Source organism: Vigna unguiculata, chromosome 11 (assembly GCF_037176805.1).
Source record: "Vigna unguiculata cultivar grain cowpea cultivar isolate G323 ecotype 2 chromosome 11, ASM3717680v1, whole genome shotgun sequence".
Lineage (NCBI taxonomy): Eukaryota > Viridiplantae > Streptophyta > Magnoliopsida > Fabales > Fabaceae > Vigna > Vigna unguiculata.
In genome coordinates this window covers 47,173,640-47,198,100 of record NC_140802.1, presented here as the reverse complement: position 1 = coordinate 47,198,100, position 24,461 = coordinate 47,173,640, and the positions used below count along the sequence as shown (strand labels likewise).

Sequence of the window (24,461 nt, the reverse complement as noted above, 5' to 3'; positions counted from 1 at the left end):
AGAAAACAAAGATATAGTTTTTTTTTTTAATAATAAAATTTGAATAAATTAGTAATATTCAAAACTGTTACATAAAATATCTCTTTGTTAGTAAAAAACGAGTGGAAACATGAGCATCAGCGTCCATTCAAAAAATTATTTATGAAATTTAAACTTCAACATTTATTTTGACATATTAATATGCCATGTATTTTGTGATATGTTTTTATTTTAAGATTTCTTTACATTGATTATGTGCTTCAAATTTAACCTTTGTGTAAAATAAATGACATTTGTTTTTATGTCCTATTATTATTTTTAATTATTTTATTCATTTTTAACTGAAATTTCTATACATTTTGTTTCCTTGCACTTTTAATGGTCTAATTTACTTATTAAATCATTACATTTTGATGATAATTTAATCAATATTTTTAAAACTTTTAATTTTTGTTAGATGTGAAATCGTTAGTTTGTAAATAAAGTTAGATAGTAGAATAAAAGATTTTGGTACATTAATTCAAATTGTTTAAAAAGGGATAAAACAATAAAAATTATCAAAGAAACTTGTGAGGGAAGTGAAAATTGAGAAGGAAAAACAACTATTTTTAAAATAAGGGTTAAATATGTTTTTGGTCTCTCAAGTTTCAGTAAATTTTGGAATTAGTCATTCTTTGAAACTTGATATCAATTTAGTATTTCATCTCTGGAAATGTATGAATTTAGTCATTCTTACCAAATTCAAATTTTGTTAAGTTTATTTGACGTTTTAAGAACATTTCATGATAATATTTGAATTGTTTATACCGTTTAACACACTTTCACTTCAATGTTAACTTAAATATTATCATAAAATGTATGTAAAATGTCAAGTTTCTACACTAAATCCACACATTTCTATAGATGAAGGACTAAATTGATATCAAGTTTCGAAGAGGAACTAATTATAAAATTCATTGAAACTTGAGGGACAAAAACATATTTAATCCTTAAAATAATTGTTGAACAAATTCAATCCATTAAGTAAACACTTTTATGATTGTAAGTGATTTGTTGATTGAATCAATAGTAACTCGAACTGTATTATATGATTCATAAATCGAAAAGATTTTGAGTGAATGTTAAACAAAGTAATAAATTAAGAATATATTAATCTGATTCAGAAGTACCAAAGTTGAGAACATGTCAAGATAAACTATACAAGGTTTACATAGCCATAATAAACACATGAATCTAAACAACGACTAATATTATTAAAATTTATATGATTCTTTCTTAAATCATCATGATATTTACAATTATTTTCTTCTTTATTGTCATATTATATTAACTTCTTTTTAATGCCATGAATTCATTACCTTAAATTTTAACCCTAACTCCTAAACTTTGTTTAATATATGGTACCAACTTTATTACATTATATTTCAATTAAAAGGAAACTAGTGTAATATGAAGATATAGAAGAAAATAATTATAAATATCAAAGATGATTCAAGAAAGATTTATCTGACTCTTCTACTGTAAGATATATTTAGTTCAACTTTATTAAAGATTAATGGCTAAATACTTATTATACTTAGAAAATTCATAATTATTTTAAGATATAACATAGTGTTCTTATTGAATCATTTAATTATTTTCTATATCTTTAAACAATCTTTTACTAAATATTCAAGTAATTGATGTTTAGATGATGATTTTATCTCGATGTTATGAGTTTATGTAAAACTTTTGAGAATGATAATACGATTTCAACATCAGCAAAAATATTTATAAATACTCACTCCTTCATATGAGTGTATTTCCGAATATTGACATGTAAATTTAACTAAATTTAATGTTTTTTTTAAATTTAATTATTTTGACTAAATTTAATGTTTTTTTTAAATTTAATTATTTTGAATAAGGGTTAAATATGTTTTTGTTCTTTAAAGTTTCAGTGGAATTTGGACTTAGTCTTTCTTCAGACATATTTAGTCCTCCATCTTTCAACAAAATATGTGAATTTAGTTTTTTTAATAAAATTACGTTAAGTTTATTTGACTTTTCAAACACATTTTATAATAGTATTTGAATTGTTTACATAATTTGACATATTTTCGCTTCGATGTTAATTCAAATATTATCATAAAACGTATTTAAAATATTAAATAAATTTAACAAAATTTGGTAAGAAAAACTAAATTCACGCATTTCTAAATTTAAAAAATTAAATTAGTATAAAATTTCAATGAACTAATTTCAAAATTAATAGAAACTCGAAGAAAAAAAAACATATTTAATCATTTGAATAAATATTATTTACAAAAATAAATAGCATGTGCAGAAAACAAAAGCAACAAATGGTTGAACAAATAAGTGGTAGCAGAGCAACTTTGGGTTTTGGATTTATTATGGTCAACAAAATTTCAATCCTATTTCTACACCACAATTATAATTTGTTATGTTCACCATAGAAAAATGAAGAACCTTCAATCTACAAACAAACCCAACACGAACACATTTTCTTTTCAAGTTTAATTTAGTTATAATATTACTTAATCAAGTGCTGTGACTGTTGTTTCAATTTGCCTCAAGTTATGGCTCTTCTCACTTTCCCTCACTTTTCTTCCCATTTTTCATCACTCTCTTCCTTCCCAAACGTTCGTTCTCTCTCTCCAACTCGTCGCTACTGTTCTATGAAAGCAACCGGAACGGCGATTCTGTGGTTCAAACACGATCTCCGAACCGATGACCACCCCGCGCTTCTCGCTGCCTCCACCTTTCCCTCGCTTCTTCCTATATACGTTTTCGATCACCGCATTCTTTCGCGTGAGTAACGAAATTTAATGCGCTGCAATTTCTGTTAGTGAACTGAGTATCTCAGTTTAATCGATTGTAGGTTTCTCCGATGAGACGCTGGAACTGCTTCTGCTTGCTCTGCAAGATTTGAGGAAGTCGCTGAAGGATCGCGGTTCCGATTTGATGATCAGATTCGGCAATGCGGACAGCGTCATACAGCAGCTTGCTACGCAGGTTGTTACTCCGTTAGTTACCGTTTGCTCGCTTAATCTATAATGCATTTTCGTGCTGTTCCTTTTCTTAAGTGAATTCATCGCTCAGGACGGAACAGGTCAATGCCGCTTGTGTGTTCGCGGAACAAGAGGTGGAGTATGAGCTACGCCTCGTCATAGATGTGCTCAAACAGCGTTTGGAGTCCGTCAATGTTCCGCAAGGGAGTCCTAGGATTGAGTTATGGCAAACTCCGTTTTATGAAGTGAAGGTAGGTGGCAGATTGTTAGAGACTAATTAACTGTGTTTGTTGCGTAACGTATGAAAATTTGACTTGGTTGAGTTGATAATGTAAAAGTTGAACTCATGGTATGTTACTGTTACATAGGATCTGAAAAAGCTTCCAGCGTCGTATGATGAGTTTAAGAAACTTCGACTTCCGGTGACTACACCGCTTCAGCTGTCAGAGTCAACGTTACCTGGTGTAGAGATAGAACTGGACTGGGGTGAGTTCCGTGGTGGATAGATTTCTTTTCAGGATGTTTTGTTTATTATTATTTATTTATTGTTATATTTTTCACTGCATATGTTACTTTTTTTAATTAAATTCATTTAATGTTGCCAAAGGTTATGCAATAATTGTTCATTGAATTAGGTGTTCTCCCGTCGTATGATGATATAAAGGGATTTATGACCAGCAACCAACGTAAATCAGGAGAAAATTGGAGGTTAATCAAGGAGGCCTCAGCTGAAACCGTTTTACGCAGAAAAGCATTGGAGTCTGGCGATAGAATTGAAAGAAGTTCTAGCTCTGAGCAAACACTATCAAGAGAGCGTAGTGGATCTGTTTTTGTGACAAAAGAAGGAAATGCCGTTGGAGGTGGGACAAACAATGTACTGAATGCACTAGCTGCATATCTAAGATATTTGGAAGGAACAGCTCGTGATGACTGGCAAGAGTATGTAGACAACTTACCTTTTGAAGTTTTTGTATTTTGGTATATTTCTTGGAAATTTGGAGGCTGAAAATATTTTTTGGTAGCTGGATTCTCATTATTCTCCTCATTTTAAGGAAAATGATGTTCTCGATCATAGACAGAGCCATAATATTTCCCCGTTTTGGTTTTCTATTTCTGTTTCAGTGTTTTGTAAGCATTTCTTCCATTATTTTATTACATTCTGTTTCCCCTGTATCGTAAGAAGGGATAAAAAATTTTGTGCGTAACATTGTTAACATCGCATGCAGCAATTTTCATACTCTACTGTTTTGGTCAGTTTCTCCTCCTAAGTGATTAATTCATTAACGCTCACAAGGTGTTCTTTCTCAGTGATGTCTATAATTAATCGACATTTCATTCACTAAGTTTATAAACTTTTGTGGTTGAAGTCATAATGTAAAAATGACATGTCACGAAATGTACTTAAATTTGTGCAGGGTGCATGAAAAATTGCGTGCTTCTGAAAGTCGGAATGGAGCATCGTTTATTGGTCTATTTGGTCCTGCCCTATCTCTTGGCATTGTTTCTAGAAGAAGAGTACATTATGAAGCTATCAAATATGAGCAAGAAAGAAATGCAGGTTTCTTATCACCCTTTGGTTATTCAGCTGCCACAATTGCAGCAGCAGTTGATGCTGTGTGCTCAATGGAGGTTCTAGTTACAACTATTATGCTTTGTTTGAGTACAAAATTATTTTGCACCTTTATTGATTTTGTTTTGTCTTATATGTAACATCATGGTACTTGCCATGGCCTTTGTCTTTTATCAAATGATTTTTTTATATGATTTTGTGGTGTTATAGTGGTATTGGCTTATGGCTTTGAGAAATCAGATAAACAATGACGGAGTATACTCAACAAGGATATGGAAATGGAAAGGATTTCTTATCGAGGTATTCAATTGATTGGTTCATGATCAATGTTTGATTTTTCGTGAAGTCCACTTTGCAAGAGCCCACTCAATTTTCTTTTCTCACTGAAATGAGTCAAGACCTGAAGTACTTAGTACAACTTAAGTAAAATATTTATAAAATTTCCTGCTAATTTCTTGTTTAAATGGATTTTCTCAGTATACAGTTGCTGGTGAAGATGGTCCTGCCGTTCTTCTTGTGCATGGTTTTGGTGCCTTTTGGGAGCATTATCGTGATAACATAAATGGTTTAGCTGAATCTGGCAATCGAGTTTGGGCAATTACTATTTTAGGATTTGGCAAATCAGAAAAGCCAAATGTTGTATATACTGAACTCTTGTGGGCTGAACTATTGAGAGATTTTATTATTGATGTTGTGGGTGAACCAGTTCACATTGTTGGCAACTCAATTGGCGGTATGATTAAAACATGTTTTGGTTCCAAAAAAAATCTGTCCTTTTGCACACATCTGCAGTAATTTGGTTCCTGTAGTGTGTGTATATGCATATGTATATATACATATATACTACCAGTTTATTCTTGCTTCTGTTGATGAGTTGATAATTTAACAAGTATTTTTCCCTACTCTAGGTTATCTTGCTGCTATCGTTGCTGGTATTTGGAGTGATTTGATCAAATCCCTTGTTTTGATCAACAGTGCGGGCAATGTCATCCCAAGTTATTCATTCATACCACTGTCTAGAGTAAGTGTAATCGAGAACAACTCAAGTTCGTACAACATTTGTAAGATATTATACTTTTTCTATTGGCTAGGCCCGAAAAACTTCAGTTTGCTTCTTGTTGTCGTAAAATTTTGCTGCGGTTGATGTGTGATATCATCTTCTTGTTTGAACCGTACAAATGTTTCCGTTATACGTAATTATCATGATTTGTTTATTCCCTGCGTTAGAAGTTAGATCCCTAGATCTTAAAATATCTAGTCTTCACTGGAAACGTACAGTGAGTGGATAGTTTTCATGAAGAGACAAACATCTAAAAGTGCGAATATAGTCGTAAATGAATCTTAGAAGTTGGGTTTCGTTGATTTCTTCTAACCACAATTTGACCTTTATTGTGAGTAGTACAACATAATAGTTTGTTCTATTTAAAGTTCATTTTCTTTTTTTTTTGTACTTGTAAAAGGTTCAGGACAGGCAAACTTCGGGAGCTTCCTGGTTGGGGTCTCGCATTCTTCTATACTACTTGAGGCTAAGAACTCAGGAGTTAGTTAAGAAATGTTATCCAACTGTAAGTGTAATGTTTGTCGCTAATTTCCAAATCTCATATATTTGTTATACATTTGTATTGATGGTGGCCGATTATGTTTGCTTTGTAGAGGGTTGAAAGAGCAGATGATCGGCTTATAAATGAAATGCTAAGAGCAGTATCCTCCTCAACTTTTAGAATCTAAATTATTTGTATTGCATCAGCAAGTTTCACATTCTGACACCTCCTTTACATATTAAAAGTCATATGATCCTGGTGTGCTTGTGGTGTTGGAAAGCATCTTTAGCTTTAATCTTTCCATTCCTGTAAACTTTCTTCTGGAAGATGTCAAGGAAAAGGTCCTAATCATACAGGTATTATAACATGGATATCAAGTTTTATGGGCGAGAAAGGATGGATCAATATGTTTTGAGAATGACTCTGATACTCAAATTGCTATTTATTTCTTTATTGTTAGGGAATGAAAGATCCGATTTCTGATTCCAACTCCAAGGTGGCTATGCTTAAAGAACACTGTGATGGAGTTATAATCAAGGAGTTAGATGCTGGTAGCCAGAGTTTTTTATATCTGTCTGAACTTTTATATAACAAAGTACTCGGGCTTGCTTTCAAATTGACCCATTTTCTTCTTGACATTTACACAGGTCATTGCCCGCACGATGAGGTACCAGAACGAGTGAATACTATCATTTGTGAGTGGATAATTGGTGTAGAAAGTAAAATTTTGGTAGAATGTCCGGTGTAAAATTGATTGGTATCAAGGAACTACCAACTGCACTCAACAAGCATGCCATCCTGGTAATTTTCCTGCGCATATTAAGTACTGCCTTGCTGACAGTTGATTGGTAACTGTATCCACCACAAAGTTCAAACAAGACATGTATTATGTATAGCTTCCTGCACTTTTTGTTATTTTCTAACTTCACTGTAATTTCAATTTTAGTTTTATTTATTATTTTAATTATTTAAAATTATAAAAAGCATTCAAAAAGCAACAAAAGTTAACCAAACATTTTTAAACATGTTTAGTAATAACACTTTGATTATAGTATTTTCAAGAATTCACATTTTTGGGTTCTTCGCATTTTCGGTGTTCTTTATCCCTAGCGTTTCCTCCTCGTGTATAATCATTGTTATTTGATTGATAATAGGGGTGAATATCCAACTAACCATGCAGGGCGATCCTTCGTAAACGAAGGAGTCTTGAGTCTGTTTAGCCGATCTTGTTCTTTCTCGTTTGAGGCTCTCTTCATTGCAGGTGGAAGAGCCCCCACCACACCTTCAACAGTAGAGTTCCTTCTGGTATTTGATTATTTCATAGGGCTTCCGTTGCATTTATTTTTCACAAGTTTTTGTTTGGGAGTAAAGAGCAATGACCAAATATATGATTAATACGACACTTAGCATGCAACAGAACAGAACACGCGAATAAAATCAACCACTTAGTGTTTGGTCTATTTATTGTTAAACTATATTGTGAAAAATACATCCTTTTGAAACTTATAATTTTACCAAAATTTAAAAGTTAGTTTGTTGATGATTTTTAAATGTTCTTTTACGATCCTTGTTGTCTGAAGAGATATAAATACTTATTAAAATAGTTAAGATAGTATTTTTGGTGAATAAATAATTTAAGAAGAAATGGCTTTCATATAACATTTTGTAAGATAGGCATTACGAAATAAAAAATACGCGTGGGTGCCTGAAAGTATGCGTGGAGATTATCTTTATACAAAAATGGGGGTAATATTTTGTTTTTAAGATAAAAAGTTAAACTTATAATGCAAGATGGATTATAAAAAATTGGGTTTAATTAGTTAGATGGTATTCAGTTTCGTTTATATGTATCAATTTGATACTTACTTCTAATTATGTGTCAATTAAGTTTCAAATTTTTAAAGAATGTTTAAGTTAGGTAATTTTTAAATAAAAATTATTAACGTCATTAATTTTATTCATGATTTTTACCATTAAATTTTAATATAAATATTAATATTTAATTTTATAAGTTATTTTAAATATCAATATCGTTAATAATATTAATATTTTTTTTTTAAAAATCTAATTGAGATATTTTTTTAAAAGTTAAAATTTAATTTACATATTTTAGAAAATTAGTACTAAACTGACACATGTAAACAAAAATATGTACCATTTGAATAATTAAATCTAAAGAAGTGGCATGAGAGTTTAGATGTACAAAGGAAACAAATTTACTTTGTGTAACCTCTTTTCATTTGGCCCGTTGGATTGTATTAGTTGACGCAATATTTCATTCACGTATTTCTTTTAGTAATATTCATTTGCGATGTCTATGTAAATTGGGTTAAATATGTTTTTGGTCCCTCAAGTTTCAGTGAATTTTGGAATTAGTCCCTCATCAAAATTTTATACCAATTTAGTCTTTCATTTTTTAAAATGTGTGAATTTAGTCATTTTAACCAAATTTTGTTAAGTTTATCTGACGTTTCAAGCATATTTCATGATAGTATTTAAGTTAACATTGAAGCAAAAATGTATCAAACAGTGTAAATAATTTAAATACTATCATGAAATGTGCTTGAAACGTCAGATAAACTTAACAAAATTTGGTTAAAAGGACTAAATTCATGCATTTTGAAAGATGAATGACTAAATTGGTCAAAAATTTTGATGAAGGACTAATTCCAAATTTCGCTAAAACTTGAGGAACCAAAAACATATTTAATCCATCTTAGGTGATGTTTTTTACGTTATGTTGAGACATGGAATGAAGTAATAAATACAAAATAATAAAAAAAGTGGGAATAGATTAATTTTAGTTTATTTAGATTGACAGACCAGATTTTTCTCTCATCTTGTTTTTATCACCATACATGTTGGTTAGTGAGGAGGAGGAGAAAGAAAAAAGAGAAAAGCATTTAGTTTTGTTAATTTAGCTTAGGAAGAAAGGTAGAATAATTAACTTTATAAAATAATTATTTTTACTTATTTATTATTTTCCTATCACGTCTATTAAACTACCTAATTTTGAAATATTTTATCTCTAACTCTCACTTTTATTTCTTTTTTCTTATCTTTATACATTTTTATTTCCTCAAAATACGAAAATAGAAAATTTAGTACATTCCGACGAGAGAAAAGTTACTTTTCTATTTTCTACGTAACTTCTCTATATCTTCACCACATCTACAAACAATACATTCCTCGAATTTTCGAATCTCATTAAGCAATACATAAACTACAGCATATAGTATTAATGTTCCTAAAAATTAAATGAAAATAGATATTTTTACTGCGAGCTGAATAAAATAATTTTATCTTCAAAACAATAAATTAAAATTAAAACTTAAACATTTCGCAGCAGAAGACACAAAAATCCTACCGAATATAAGAGCATCGTGGCTTAGTACTTTCGTCAAACACCCTGCAGTAGTGTTGGAAGCCGCTTCAAATATTTTTAAAACCTTGAGTTGATGTTGAAGGCGCAACTCACAACTTCTTCCTCACCCTCGCCGGAATTCAACAGAATCGCTTATTCATCGTCCAGCGTGTGGCAAACCTAAAAAACTAAGCAGGTATTTCACTCTGTTACATTCACTCTCTGTCTCAGAATCCGTATCCATAATCGTGTGCGTGGCCAATTCTTTCATATGACGTATTCGAGTAATTGATCCAGGAATCATTTTCATTTCCGCATTTGCAATGTCAAAGAACAAAGATGCTACCAATCTCTCACGGACCTTTAAATACCTATTAGGTCAGTTCATTCTTTTCACCTCTTGTAGCAACATTACACTCGTCTGGCTTGTTCACATTTCTCATATATTAGACTTGATTAAAAAATTAGTTATGCTCCGCAGTTCATTGGAGTGTATTTATTTTGGATTATTACTAAGATAGCTTTTTACCCTGCATTGTGAGTTGGCTCATTGATATTTCCCCATTCCATTTTACTTTCTTTTCTTGGATATCGTGAATCCAGCTACCCAGTTCTTGTCAAGAGGGATTCCATTTATATTCAATACATGGATTGTAAGGCATCTCACACAAGAGGACTATGCGGTAACTGTTTTCCCATCTCTTTAATTTTAATTGCTGTCTCCATCTTCCCCGTGCATAATAGTTACTTCGCAGTCAAGAGATGCGTTTTCCAGCTGTGCTGTCTCTTTTCATTTCTTGGAATTGATTTACTTCTTTTGCCTCGTGCTGTAGTTCTAAATTTCTTTATTGGGTGTCATTTTTTTCTTGATGTATTTTGTGTCATTTTGACCTGCATCATAAGATCTGTGGTCAAAATTTTGTTTACCATCTTGACACCTTTTTTTGATGCAGCTGTATGCAGTGCAGTTTCATCTACTAGTCACATGTATTTTATTTCTTAGTCGGGAGGGCTTTCGGCGAGCATGCTTGCGAATGGACCTGAAATGGTGATCCCTTTATGCTCTTTCTTGTTCTGTTAAGTAGGAAGAAGTGTATTTAAAGAAATTGGGCTCGGCAGATCTTTTCAAGCATTAAATGTACAGTAAGAACTAATAAATACGGTTTTGGTTAGTTAGTTAGTTCATTAGTTAGAGGGAATGTCTTGTCCGTTAGAATTGGTTACATAAATAGTGAAATCTGATTGTGAAAGGGCATTCAGTGTATTTGAGAGGTTTGTGAGCGAATGGAGAGATCCTTTGTGAAAGGGAAACCTTTGGGGAGAATTCTACTCCACAGTTTATGTTCTCTTTCAATAATACAGTTCTTCTCTTGAATGATTTTTTCTATTTAATTTCCATCTTATTTTCCGAGTTCATATGATCTTATCAACAAGTTTATTCGGCTTAATTTTGATTCCTTGCTTGAATCCTCCTAGTTGTTGGGCTTTTTCCATGCTTGATGCTGAGGGCTTTTTAGTTCTTTTCATACCTCTTGATTGTGCGTATAATTTGTTTATGGATCATCTTTTGCATCATGCTTCAAAAGAAAACGAGTATGTGTTAGGTTTAAAGCTACTGCTTCATAGGCGAGTGCTGATTTTTTAATGATTCTTTGGATAAACTATTCTAGTTGCCAGAGAAAGAATGTGTTTTGGAATTATATTTAAAAATATGTTTCTTATTATTCAAATAATGTTAACTAAGGTTTTATGTCTTTCATTTATTTTATTTTTTAATTCAATTATTCCAAAACTTGAGTGAGCTCCATTTATAATATGTAACTTTTTATGTTATAGTGATGGCAATTCAATGGGAGATGTTGTGAAGCTAATGAAAGTAGTGTGGATGAGTTTCCCACTTGGAATATTTATTACAATTGTAGTATGCCTTTTTGTCTTCTGGTGGCAACAAATAAGTTATAGTAGTCCACATGGGCAAGCTATCTTGATCAATGGTAATCTGATGTAGCTTTTTGTCATCTATATACTTTTGTTTTTTTTACTTTCATGAGTTATCAATGGTTTTTTCTACAATCTTATCTCCCTTCAAAACATATGAAACCACACATCCTTGAATAACCCTCCAAATATCAGATTTTGTAAATTTTGAAAATTTATGAGTAAAGTTCACTTGTTATGCCAGGTTTTGCATGTATTTTGGAGCTCTTGGCTGAGCCTGCGTACATTCTCTCACAAAGCTTGGTTTTACTTGAATTACGGCTGATGGTTGAGACTATAGCCACTCTGTTACGATGCTTGACAATGTATTTTCTAATCAGCAAGCAAATTGGAATTGTAAGAGTGGACTTATACTGAGCTGCATATATTTACTTTTACTATTGTTAAGCAGACAGTCAGTGCTTTTTCTGTTAAGCTTGTAGATATGCTAATGACATTGATTTTTGAACGGACTTCTATTGTTCTAGTTTCTTGCTATTGTTTAAGCAAATTAATGCCGACTTTCTTTTTGGTTTACTAACATTTGTTCATAAATTTTAGAATATTAAGACCATAAAACCAAGGGTATATTATTTTTTGCTTATTTAAATAATTAATTTAATATTTTTGAATTTAAGGTTGTTGAAACATCAGATGAATCAGACATGCAATCCTATGGCCAACAACAATTACAGAAAGAAAAAAGCTGTACAAAATAGAGAAGGCACCTACTAAACTAGAAGTGTAAATCAATTACGATATTGATGTTTTCTTCATTTCTCGGATTTCTAAGGGACTTTTTGTTTTGAAAAAATGTTCTGTTTTTTATGTTGTATGTTCTCTGTTTCTTGAGTTATACATGAAAAAGACAATAGAAAATGAAACATGAGCCATTTTTTAAACCAAACAGCCGCTAATATTAGGACTATTGAAGTTTCATTTGAATCTTTGCTGATATATATATGTGTTCTGAGTGATAAAGGAGTCCTGATAAAAAAAAATGTAAAGAAGTTTAATGATACAGATGTTGAAACCCCAGAATAACAGCTGCCTTTTATTAGTCCAATCATAATGGGCAAGTAAACGATGCAAATGAGCTTTCAAGTGCTGCACTCTTGTATCATTGATAGTATGCTGCAGTGTTGCTTGTTTATAGCATTTCATTTCATCAATTTTAGGATGTCCGCCATGTTATTTCACTCACAAGTTTCAAGAACCTTTTTCTTCATTGTGCATTTTATTTTTTATCCACTCACAATTTGGATTCTAGACAATAGAGTATGATGTACTGATATGATAATGCTGTTATCGGTCAATTCTCTAGTAATCTTATCTATTAGAGTACCAAAAAAATGTTTTATATTTCTGACATATCTATGTGTAAATGCAACTGATTCTGAGTTGAATGACCATTTCCAGGAAAAATCAATCATTTTTGGTTTGTCACAGTCTGCATATGGAGCCAGCTTATTTCTTGGTTATTGGGGCTATCTTTTGCTTTCCCAAAAATTGAAGGTTTCATACCTCTTTCCATTCAGGTATAGTTATTTATTTCCATATAGTTTTAACTATATGGAAAATTTTCTTCTATAAGATGCTCTAAGCAGTGGTCTGATGAACAACGCTTAAAAGGAGATATGGCAGGCTTGATCTTCTGAGGTCATTGAGGAGGGATCAAGTTTGCCAGATGCTACTATATGTAATATTTATTGATATGGTGATTTTTTGTTTCTGCTGTGGACATATATAATTATATGTGCCTCTAGTTTGTTGTAGGTTGAACCATGTTTAAGTTCATATGTATTTTGTGACGGCTGAGTTAATGTTATTCCTAACAGACCTTATCATCTGATTGTTTTACATGTTAAGATGCTGCACTTTTCTCCTGATGTGATGCATGGTATATAAAACATGCTTTGCAAGGAAAAGTGGAAACTGTAAATCATTAATCTACTTAATTTTGTTTGATGTCTGCTTATTTATCATCAATGTTTGATTTATTAGTAACAATTTTTGCAGAAAAGGGAAACTGATTGATTTTGACCAGCAGCTGTCCAAGATGTGTATACTGTTTACCTTTCAATCCTTTCGAAAATTGATCCTTCAGGAAGGAGAAAAGATAGTACTTGTATGGTTGGATACACCATATAATCAGGCAGTATACGGCGTGGTGGACAAATTGGGTTGGTATTTGGTTTGAGTAATTTGTTTCAGAAAGTTTAATTATTATGTTATAAATTTAATTGAATCAGGAGTGTTTCCTATTTTATTGAGAAACACGAGAAATGTTTCTCACGTGAACATGTTTGTCTTCTTTGTTTTTTTTGAAAAAAATCACCATCTTTCAGGTAGCTTAGTGGTGAGACTTGTCTTTTTACCTTTTGAAGAAAGTTCGTATGCAACATTTGCAAGGTCTGCTTCAGGTTCTATTTCTCTCTTGTTTACTTGATGCTTGAACCAGAAAATCTAAATAGCTTTCATATAACTATTATTTGGTTCTACTGTATTTTTTGCTTCTTCCTTTGTTTGTCTCTTTGTATTGCTTATTTCTTTCGAGCTGCAATTCTTAATTTGCCCCTCATTTCTATCTTCATCGTTTACCTGGCTAGTTGTGTTTGTCTATTAGGTTTCAGTATCAGTCCTGTCATATTCATCCACACATAAAAACTATATTGCTTTTAGAAATTGATCAACCAAAGTCAATTTATTGATGAAACAATAAAGTCGGACGGGAACCAGCATATGCTAGCACTATATAACTTACATCACACCATACGAAAATACATCTATTTCTATGTAGTATATGTATGTCATGTTACAAATATTTTATCTAGACCTCCTTTAATTTTGTTATAAGCACATCATACTGAGTTCCTTTCTTATTCAATAATAAATTTTAATTATTTTTGGTGGTCAATCCTGACAGGAGAATATCCAGGAAAAAGCAAGAAATTGGGAAATGGTTTGACGGAATCCCTTAAGTTAGTTTTGTTGATTGGTAAGTCTTTTCATTTAATTTCATATTGTTTCCTCAATACATATTCAGTAAAATGGAGTTGCTTGTGGTCCTTGTTTGAAGAAAGATGCATCTTTACCCATATCTTAGTTTGACTATGAATAATCAATGGTTCTGCAATGATTGCAAAAGTAAGAAATGTTGATGTTGAGGCTACTCAGTATAGTTCACATAAGTTGCATCTAGACAAATATTACTTAATAGGCAAATTTGATGGTATGTTGCGCCATTGCCTAATATTCAATTTGCTGTAAAATGCTGTGTTCACTATTGACCAATAATTTTCTGTTCTGTATGAATAAGAAAACTTAAACCTAGATGTTTCTCTTTTTATTCTATGAATTTCTTTTGTGAGAATTGATAAGAGGAATGAAAAGCTTGAACCTAACTTTGAGACTGTTACCCTTCCCTTGAATGAGCATTGAGTGGCATACTAGACAAGATGAATTAGGAATGTGTGCATTAGAGAAAAAGTTGAATAACACCCGCAGTAAAAAAAATTGGTACAATTTCTTGTTTTGGCTTGTGTGGAGAAAACAGAAAGTGGACCACATGGAATGTAATCCTAATGGCTAATGCTGGATGTAGAACCATAGAATAAGGCTGAGTAAAACTATTTGCCAAACTATTAAGAAGAATTTTCAGCCATTTGCCTTTGTAAATGAATCACCTTAGAACACTATGGCGACATTTGATTCATGTAGCCAACCTTATGTGTAATAGGAAAAAGAGTTGTTTGTGGCTGTTGTTGACCCTTCCCTTTGGAAAAAAATAAAATTAGAAAAGGGATATCACTGTGTTAAAGGAGTTCCTTTTAGCTTGACTTCTGTTATTAGTACGGCATTCCATAGGGAAGAGCCTTTTCATGAGAAACTGAAAAAATTGCGGTCTGCTGGATGATTGACATTTGTGTACATATAATTTAATGCAATCAATAATACTAGATTGTCCTGTAACGAGGATGTTATTTAGTTGCTTGTCATTGGTAACAAGCAACAATTATGCGCAGATACATGATCTTTTGTCCCTTAAAGTCAAACTGAACCCCTTATGTAATTTTGAACAATAAAAGGTGTGACCATAACGATTATGCTGTTGTGTCCCCCTGGAAAAAAATATTTTGGACATGTTTTACCTTAAATTGAATATTTTATTGTTTCTCTTGTGGTATAATATTCAGCTTTTATTTTTTTGCAGGCCTTGTTTTTATGGCATTTGGTCCAAGTTATTCTTATTCACTCATTAGATTGCTTTATGGTGAAAAATGGAGTGATGGAGAAGCGTCAACTGCCCTCCGCTGTTATTGCTTTTATGTCATTGTTTTGGCCATGAATGGTAATCTACCTTGTCTAATGTTACTATTTATTTTTATTCTAAGTACATTGATCGTTTGCAGGTTACAACACTCCTCATGTTTATTATTCTTCATATAATCTAAATTTTTTGCATACATTTTCTAAATTTAATAACATCTAAAGGAATTAGTAAATGTGTTAGATAAGCTCTATTAACTGTGAAATTTTGTCTAGATAAACTTCATAAGTATCTATAGGAAAATATAAAAGAAGTTAAGATGCAATAAACTTCATAAGCTAACCTCACTGTGTGTGCCTTTGTACTAATTGGAGTTTAGGCCCCTTGAAGTTCTGGGAAACATTTGTACTCTTTTATGTTAATAGAAACTTTTCTTTCTATAATTCTGAACCACTTTCCTTCAAAATGGTTAAGTAACAGCAGAAGGATAACTTAAAATGGGATCATTTTCAAGCTTTGGGAAGGGGGGTATACTTAAATTGGGGTATGGCTGGATAAAGTGAGAAACCTACTTAATATTTCATAAACTTGAATGAGGATTGTTTCTTATGACATTAATGTATTCTAGGTCAAATTTTCAATTTGCCATTTCTGCTTGTAGATTTGATTAACTTAAATGCCTAAATTAATACCTTCTAATAAAATAAGTTTTTGCTGAACCGTTGGGGCCTTTGACTGAATATCATTAATTTTACATTTACTTAATTTCCTTGTTTATGACTTGTTAAATGGTGGATCGAATTCTTTAATCTCGTTATTATAATGTTCTTTGCATGTTTCAGGAACCTCTGAAGCCTTTATGCATGCAGTTGCAACCGAGAGCCAACTCAAGCGATCCAATGATTCACTACTTATATTCTCGTTGATCTATATAGTTTTGAATGTCCTGTTAATAAGGGTAGCCGGGGCTGTTGGCTTGATAATGGCAAATTCTCTCAGTATCCTTTCTACTTTACCGTTATTTATTTCATGTCATTTCACAATTTACATTTGTTTTTCCCTTATGGAAAGCCATGTGGATACTCAAACATTACAGCTATTACATATAAACTATTGATCAAATGAAGGCTAAAAGAAAATTATGTTGTTGTAAGTGAGAAAGAGTTGACGAGTGAAAATAATAAAAGGCATTCATCATCAAAAAGATAAAGATAAATTGAAACAGAACCAAGAAAGAGTAATGTTCCATCTCTTGTGTTAATTGTGTAGTTTACTCCCACAAATATCTTTTTAAGATATTTATCAACATGCTGAATTGAATTCTAAATGCATCTTAATAGTAAATAATGAATCCTTCTCATATTCCAAAAAATAAATAGGAGCATAAACCATTACTTCAGGATTTTGTGCCTGCGAGAAACAATGATTAGGAATTTGTGTATTCTGGTATTAGCATTGGCTTTTCAGCTCTTGATTATGGTTGATCGGGAGCATTGCGTATGTGATGATATTAGCCGTTGTTACATATTTTTATGACTCCATGTTCTATAATGGAACGGCCGCTGCCCGACTCAGTAACCTAGATACTTCTGTTCTAAGCTGGTAAAATCTAATTTCGTTGCAAGTTCAATTATTACTAGCATAGCGATACTGTTGGATTTTTACAATGTTCCCTGCGTTCATCTCCCAAGAATTTTATGTGGTTGCTGTCTGTTCAAAACTTTGATTTCCATATTTAATTTTCATAATTTGTTGAAAAGAAAAATTTTTGTATGGTTACTTGACTTGACTAAAGATATGACCCTGAGGATTTTATACTCTGCTATATTCATAAAGAAGTACTTCCAGGTATGTTGGCTATTAGCTCTGATTGGCTGACTGTAATTTGATGCTAATTCCTCTGACCTCGGATTTTTTGTTTTTTTGTCCAGGGATCTTCCTCATTTTCTTTCTATGGATGCTTGCCTTCAGGATGGATTATTCTGTTAATTTCCGGCATAATCACTCTCATTTCTGAGAATGTATTTTTGGACCGAGATAATTTCTGGCCATCATTCATGGTTCATGTCTCTGTTGGGCTGGCTTGCTTCTGTGTGTCATCATACGTGATGTATATTCATATTTCCTCTATTCTGTTTACTTCGAAGATCTTGTGCTGTATATGTTTGTTTCCTTTAGTTAAAATGCTTTTGTTTTGTCCTTTAGCTATTGCCGGGAAAAAACTTTCATCAGAAGACTCATTCGCTTTAATGATCATGTGGACTGAAGAACTTCTGCAATATGTCTTGGAGGTGAGTTTTTGTTTCTTTGAAACAGTTAGTTTTTTAAGATCTATTCTCGGACATGATTAATGACAATTTTGGTGCAGTTACTGGAAGATGATGGAATGTCAGTTAGTTTTCTATAGGCTATATCCCAAGCAGCAGAATAGTGGCAGACATAACCTCACCAATTCAATTTTTGGTATATGTATAGTATTTACTTTAGCCATGTTTTTCTATAAACTATTGACATAATGAATGCAAAATTACACAGTTCATTGCGGTTTCTGATGTGTCTATTTATTCAAATTATTGTCGGAGTTAAGCAACATGTATGGTGTAAATGTAATGTATGCATAACAAATTTGGGTGCGACATGTATAAACATAGAAAGATAGTGTTTTCTATTATTCACAAAATTTTTACACATATTTCGTGGAATGTTTCGTATTTCATCTTTCGATAGGAATACTACATATGAGTTACATTTATTTTGAAATAAAGGAGATTCCGCATGCGCGGTTCGTGCTAGTGGTCATAATGTTTAAAGTTGAAAAGTTCATTGGATTTTCCTCGTTGCTTTTTGTATAAATAGAGATTCGACATAATTGCTTTTCATTATGATCTTGTAGCTTAAAAATATCCATAATCTCATTGAAGGAGGATAAAGGTATTGTAACAAAAGCATATATTTCTGAGAGATGAGTGGCTCTTTGGTCCAGCATTTTGGATTTCCAAATTATCTGTTATAGACCAAACACTTTGTTTATAACACCACAACCAGGAAACGAGGGAAGGATCTCAAAATTTTGAAGGTTTTAATTGTTTATTTAATTTTAATTTTTTGTTTACCTAAACACATTTTTCTATTGTTTAAATTTTAACTAAAATAGGATAAATTATAGTAAACAATTTACTATGATGGATGATTCTAATTGACATAATAAATTTAGTGTTTATGTGTTATTTTCTTTTAAGGATGAACTATATTTATCATTTAAGTTGTCTTTTTTTTGTTCTTCTTGGCCTAGATGGTAAGTAAGTAAATACATCATAAGAATTTTTTACAGGAAAATATTATACACTTGTTAAGGTGCTAGAAAAATCTGTAGGATCTAAAAAGAAAAGTTTTATTACAGGGATACGAGTAAAAATGAAGTGGCATAAAATTACAAATTGACAAATTCTTATATCTTCATTTGAAAAAATTGAAAAAAAGAAAAAGAAATTGGTAAGACTTATGAGGAGCATAGATATGTATCTGTCAGTGAATCTGTGATATGGGTGAGGCAGAAGTTTCAAAAGTCAACACCAATACTCCAAAAAGCAAAGCAGTGAAGGAAATGGCCAGAAAGAAAGAAAGGTTATGATTCATAGGACACCCACCTCCACGGCTATGTTTGTTGGCCTCCAATGTCACTACAAATTACCAACAGTGCTAATTATAATCATTCAAACCTTAGAAAATTATCAAAAAAAGTAGAAAGAGCAGATGAAGCTTATGATTAAAATGCAGACCAAGATTTAGACTATAGCATCCAACCATCAAAATGAGTATAAAGTGAGTTTCATCTTCTAAACGAAATGATGTCATTTTTTGAGTTTTTCTTAAGAGGTTGGATTCTTTGGTGCACCTCACTACAGTTTGGTTTTCTGCTTTCCATTGCATGGCTGCCCCTGACACATGATCAGGGATCATACAAACACCAACATTAATTGAAATCAAAAACCAGAAAAAGATAACTAAACTTTTGCTGCCAATTCTTCAACTTTATCGTGATGAATATTTTGGGAGATATGCTTAGACATATAGATATATTATTATGTCGTTGATTACGAAAGTGTGTGAACATTTAGTGGCATGAGGATGAAATGGTAAAGTACATTTTGTTGATGCAATTGTTTCATCAGAGAAAAAAACATAAGAAAAAGGAAAGAGTGACACTCTTTGGTCAATGAAATCAAGCTTTGTCAATTCTCAAAGATTTGAGAATCAAAACAACTCAAAATAAAACAATTCAACAATTCAAGTGCTTCTTGAACCAGTTCTAAACAAACAAGTATACTCACAATAAACTTTATGTTTAACCCAATCATATAAAATCAACTAATAAGATAGGATTTGCATCTTATTATATACTGTAAATATGTCTTATATCCGGTGGATATAGAATCTCTAACATTCCCAACATATTTGCATTCTAATTAATATCTACTATTTACCCAAAATTTGAGCATTGATGAATTGGGAACTAAAAAACAAAGAAAAACAGAAAAGGGTAAAAACAAATGAAAATTTTGGTTATCCAAAGTGTTGTTTTGAGCAAGATTGATGCATGCAAAGATGGAAGAGGGTGGTGTTAATTAATGAACTGGTGAAGTTAAGAAATGATTCATTGTGTTACTGTGCAAACACTGGCCCAGGCGTAGACATTATTGACCAAATATATGAACATGAAAAGGAAAGTTGAAGAATGTGACAATTTTTTTTAACTTGATTGAGATATTGAGGTTTCTCTCTCTTAATAAAAAGAGTGTAAATTCCATTAGCATTATGGTTTGTGACATTACTTTAGAAGGTATAAATCATTTGGCTGTCTATTCATCTCTTCTCATACTCTCTCATATCTAATGTTAAAGCATCTTTTTTGCAACAAACACCATATGAATATGATAAAACATGACATGTAATCATTATAATGGGACCCTTACACTCTTAAGTTCTCTCCATAACTTTGCTTTAGCTAAATTCACCTAAGCCATCATAAAGCTTCTTCACCAACAACCAAATCAAAGCTTTCAAAATTCTCATCACATGATCTATCTCTCCTAATTATCCTCTCTAACTTTTCTAATTTGCCAATAAAAAGTTTGGTTTATTTTTTGCGTGATATGCAACTAATCTTACTTTGCTTTCTATTATTCTAAGCTAAGTTGGGTGTTGTTAACTTCCATCCTTTTCATTGTGATCTCTATTTTTGTTTCTCTCGTCTTCATCTTTTTCTTGTCTTATTTTTAATGCTTTCGAGGTGGGCCTTCTATAAGTCTCTCATTATTTTTCTTCAATGCGCTAATCTACTCTCAATTTATTCCTCTTTAAGTTACAATCATTTCATATTATCATTCATTTCATATACACAACACTCGCTAAATAGTACAAACGCTAAACCCCAGAGTAAATAGCTCTCTGAATTCGTTTAACTTGATTAAATTATTTGAAGACAAAAGAGATTAAAGATTCAAGACAAAAATTATTAGAAAATCTGAATCATCATATTGTTGAGAATTTAAGTATGATCTTAAGTCCACGTTAAGTAGAGATAACAAAATTGAGTCCCTGGACTCAAAAATTCATTGTGTTAAGATTTTGGATTGGAAATGATGTCAATTTATATAGATTTGACTTGTGTTTCATTGTTGTTGAATCTCACTTGTGTTGAGAGGGTTTCACTCGTGTTGAAAACTCACCTTTGAACACTTAAGTAAAAAATTACTAAATTACTGGGAAGTCTTAGTTTCGCGTTGAATAAAAATGAGAAAGTTGATCACATGATAAGAAAAAAGACTCATAAATCTTAAAATTTTGGATTGAAAATGATATCAATCAGTTATGTAAATTGGATTCCTCTGAATGTTGTGTCTCTCCGGTGAATATTCCCCTAGAAAGACCTATCACATTTACCAGGGATAATGTATTCAACTGTGTTAATTAGATGTTATATAAAATTTTCTTATAAAATTTACTGTCATGTAAGGGTTAATGGCCGAGCAACTAAATTTGCTGATAATGAATGATATTAGCATAGGAATTAAGTGGTGAATGATTGAAATTGAGCAGTGTAAGGCACATTCGCTAAGAGTTATAACAGATAAAGTTTTTGGTTAAATTAAGTGTGATGAGTCTTGACTTAGAGGAAAGGTGTCACATGCTGTTCTTCAAACCCTCATAATTCTGTTCTCCACTTTCATTACAAATTATGATAATTCAAAAAAAAAAAAAAAACTTGAAAGAGAAAAGAGGAAGGTGAAAACTGTTAAGTCAAAGAGTAATATTTAGGAGTGGAATGAAAGGAGACTGTTACTCTCTGCAAAAAGAATGTAAGTGGGACTGTGGTTGGACCCCAAACCCACTTTTGCCACCCTCTTCTCTTCTCTTCACTATGCCTTTCAAACTTTTTCATCATTCCTTTGTGGACCTCTCTCTCTTCCCTATTCATTTTATGTTTCTATTCATTCCCATTACAGTTTTTCTTTTCTTTCTCTCTCTCTGCATGCTGTCTTCTCCTTTTACAGCTTTCGCCCTTCTTTCATACCCTTATTCTGCTTTCTATAATTCTCCTCATACAATAGGCTACAATCAAATATGCATATATTTTCTTTCTACCACACCCGATAGTTTCACATTACATAGAACTCAAGACTTAAGACGATTTAAATACTTCTTCTTTCTTTCAACTTTTGAGGCGACAAAAATATGATGGTCCACATGTTTCAAAGTAAACAATATCTCAGATACATGATGATTGACCATGATTCTAGCATTAGACTTGGAATCGAAACATATCTCATACTTCATCTGATGTATTTTAAAGTAAAGAGAAGCTGAATGCTGTGAGAAAATCCATCAAACTTTCTTATTCTAATCAATTTCAACCAATAATTAAAAAAATGTTAAATATGTTTTTATCCCTCAACTTTTAGTCAAAATTAGAATTAGTCCATGTTCGAAATTTTGGTCCAATTTAGTCCTCTAACTTTAGAACTGCGTGAATTTAGTCATTTTAAACAAATTTTGTTAAGTTTTTTTTTTTGACGTTTCAAACGCATTTCATGATAGCATTTGAGATATTTACATTGTTTGAAATAATTTTGCTTCAATATTAGCTAAGAAACTATCATGAAACACATTTGAAAGGTCAAATAAACTTAACAAAATCTTCTTAAAAAAACTAAATTTATACAATTTTGAAGTTGAGAGACTAAATTAAGACAAAGTTTTAAAAAAAGACTAATTCTAATTTTCATTGAAAGTTGAGGAATAAAAACATATTTAGTCCTTAAAAAAAGGGTTTTGGAAGAAAATTTCCTAACATTTCTCTTAAATTGCTTTTAAGTTCGACGATGATAAGGAGTTGATTCTGTGTATAAAAGACACTTCATTAAAAATTAAATTTTGAAAAATTAGTTTTACTTTTTTCTACTGTGAAAATATCTTACTCTTGGGAAAAAGATGGACCATTAGTTGACTGTGACAAGAATCATTAAATTAATCAACATTTACTAGACCTCTTAACTCCAAACATAGGGATAGGGACATTTAATTTAATTTTATTTTTGGTTACCATGCTCACACTTCCACTGAACTTTTAGCTTTTGACTTGTAACCTCTTTCAAATTTCAATTCAAGCCTTTTATCACTCTTTGGCCTTCAAAACCTATATGCAGACAATTGCGATGCTGATAATGAAGCTATAGTTTTCAGAAACCGACTTTCTTAAGTAAAATACTAACTTTTATAAACATCTCACAATAATACTAAAAAATTTAGAATTTAGGGTTAAGTATGATTTTGGTCCCTCAAGTTTATTGAAATTTGAAATTAGTTAATCTTCAAAACTTTCGATCAATTTAGTACTTCATCTTTAAAAATACGTGAATTTAGTCCTTTTAACCAAATTTTGTTAAGTTTATCTGACATTTCAAGCACATTTCATTATAGTATTTGAATTATTTACACTGTTTGACACATTTTTGCTTTAATGTTAACTCAAATATTATCATAAAATACGTTTAAAATGTCAAATAAACTTAACAAAATTAGGTAAGAATGACTAAATCCACATATTTCTAAAGATGAATGACAAAATTGATATAAAATTTTGAAGAGAGACTAATTTTAAAATTCACTTAAACTTGAGTGACAAAATAGACGAAAAATTTACAAATGAATAACTTGGATGCACAAGTTTGGAAGTGTAACATTGTGGACATTCTCATTCGTTTTCAAGTTATTGTGAAATATGAATTAAATACATAACATGAAGCAGCAATGTGGTCTTAAAATATGTTACTAGAAGCGTGAGACAGTTGATAAATGATAGTGAGCAGCACAAAACTGGGGAAGTCACGTCATGAAGTTTCTAGAGCAGAAAGAAAGGCACATCAGAATAAACTTTGTGGTGATGTCAGTGCAGTAGTGAACACTGTTGCATTGGTCACTGATGGGGAAAACAATAACAAACAATATACCAGAGAATGCAGCGGATATAATTTCCCCTAACTTGCAAGAATCTATGAGGAGCAATAATCAAAGAGCAGCAATAATAAACCACCAAAAGCACAAATAAAGGCACCAAGATTTTTAACGTGGAAAACCCCTCAAATCAAGGGTAAAAACCACGAGTCGTCCAGACCAAAGAAATAGCTTCACTATGATCAACAAGAGTACAAAAGAGTCTTAATCAATAGCACAAATTAGTGCCAACACC

At 31.6% G+C, this 24,461-nt stretch overlaps 2 protein-coding genes across 5 annotated transcripts; both read left to right on the top strand.

Annotated features, from left to right (window-relative positions):
- The first annotated feature begins 2,440 nt into the window (after positions 1-2,440).
- Positions 2,441-7,084, top strand: LOC114168756 (DNA photolyase). Of its 2 annotated transcripts, none has more exons than XM_028053675.2 (14): positions 2,441-2,790; positions 2,861-2,994; positions 3,092-3,241; positions 3,359-3,476; positions 3,626-3,929; positions 4,406-4,619; positions 4,771-4,860; positions 5,038-5,293; positions 5,469-5,581; positions 6,021-6,125; positions 6,214-6,261; positions 6,347-6,457; positions 6,562-6,652; positions 6,749-7,084. In XM_028053675.2, exons 1-14 carry the CDS (start codon positions 2,559-2,561, stop codon positions 6,847-6,849), a joined length of 2,067 nt encoding a protein of 688 aa, XP_027909476.1. In that variant the 5' UTR covers positions 2,441-2,558; the 3' UTR covers positions 6,850-7,084. The 2 variants fall into 2 exon arrangements, with proteins under 2 accessions (XP_027909476.1, XP_027909477.1); XM_028053676.2 differs by having other exon boundaries at positions 2,580-2,790; positions 3,082-3,241.
- A 183-nt stretch (positions 7,085-7,267) lies between these two features.
- Positions 7,268-18,259, top strand: LOC114170578 (lipid transporter). 3 transcript variants are annotated; one of them, XM_028056086.2, is made up of 17 exons: positions 7,268-7,406; positions 9,448-9,661; positions 9,763-9,843; positions 10,069-10,148; positions 10,419-10,513; positions 11,302-11,459; positions 11,648-11,799; positions 12,862-12,980; positions 13,462-13,625; positions 13,791-13,865; positions 14,369-14,440; positions 15,656-15,793; positions 16,555-16,710; positions 17,508-17,560; positions 17,644-17,822; positions 17,918-18,003; positions 18,081-18,259. In XM_028056086.2, exons 3-16 carry the CDS (start codon positions 9,789-9,791, stop codon positions 17,976-17,978), a joined length of 1,557 nt encoding a protein of 518 aa, XP_027911887.1. In that variant the 5' UTR covers positions 7,268-7,406; positions 9,448-9,661; positions 9,763-9,788; the 3' UTR covers positions 17,979-18,003; positions 18,081-18,259. The 3 variants fall into 3 exon arrangements, 2 of the variants coding, with proteins under 2 accessions (XP_027911887.1, XP_027911888.1); XR_014986522.1 differs by lacking the exons at positions 17,508-17,560; positions 17,918-18,003; positions 18,081-18,259 and having other exon boundaries at positions 16,555-17,314; positions 17,684-17,822; XM_028056087.2 differs by lacking the exons at positions 7,268-7,406; positions 9,448-9,661; positions 10,069-10,148 and having other exon boundaries at positions 9,790-9,843.
- Positions 18,260-24,461: the final 6,202 nt, after the last annotated feature.

Bases quoted from the DNA above. Each gene is read 5' to 3' on its own strand.
- LOC114168756 (XM_028053675.2), top strand. From the start codon at position 2,559: ATGGCTCTTCTCACTTTCCCTCACTTTTCTTCCCATTTTTCATCACTC. The intron at 3,930-4,405 runs GTATGTAGACAA...AAATTTGTGCAG, and splicing joins GCTCGTGATGACTGGCAAGA to GGTGCATGAAAAATTGCGTG. The intron at 6,458-6,561 runs GTATTATAACAT...CTTTATTGTTAG, and splicing joins AAAAGGTCCTAATCATACAG to GGAATGAAAGATCCGATTTC.
- LOC114170578 (XM_028056086.2), top strand. From the start codon at position 9,789: ATGTCAAAGAACAAAGATGCTACCAATCTCTCACGGACCTTTAAATAC. The intron at 16,711-17,507 runs GTATCCTTTCTA...ACTTGACTAAAG, and splicing joins GATAATGGCAAATTCTCTCA to ATATGACCCTGAGGATTTTA. The intron at 17,561-17,643 runs GTATGTTGGCTA...TTTTTTGTCCAG, and splicing joins TCATAAAGAAGTACTTCCAG to GGATCTTCCTCATTTTCTTT.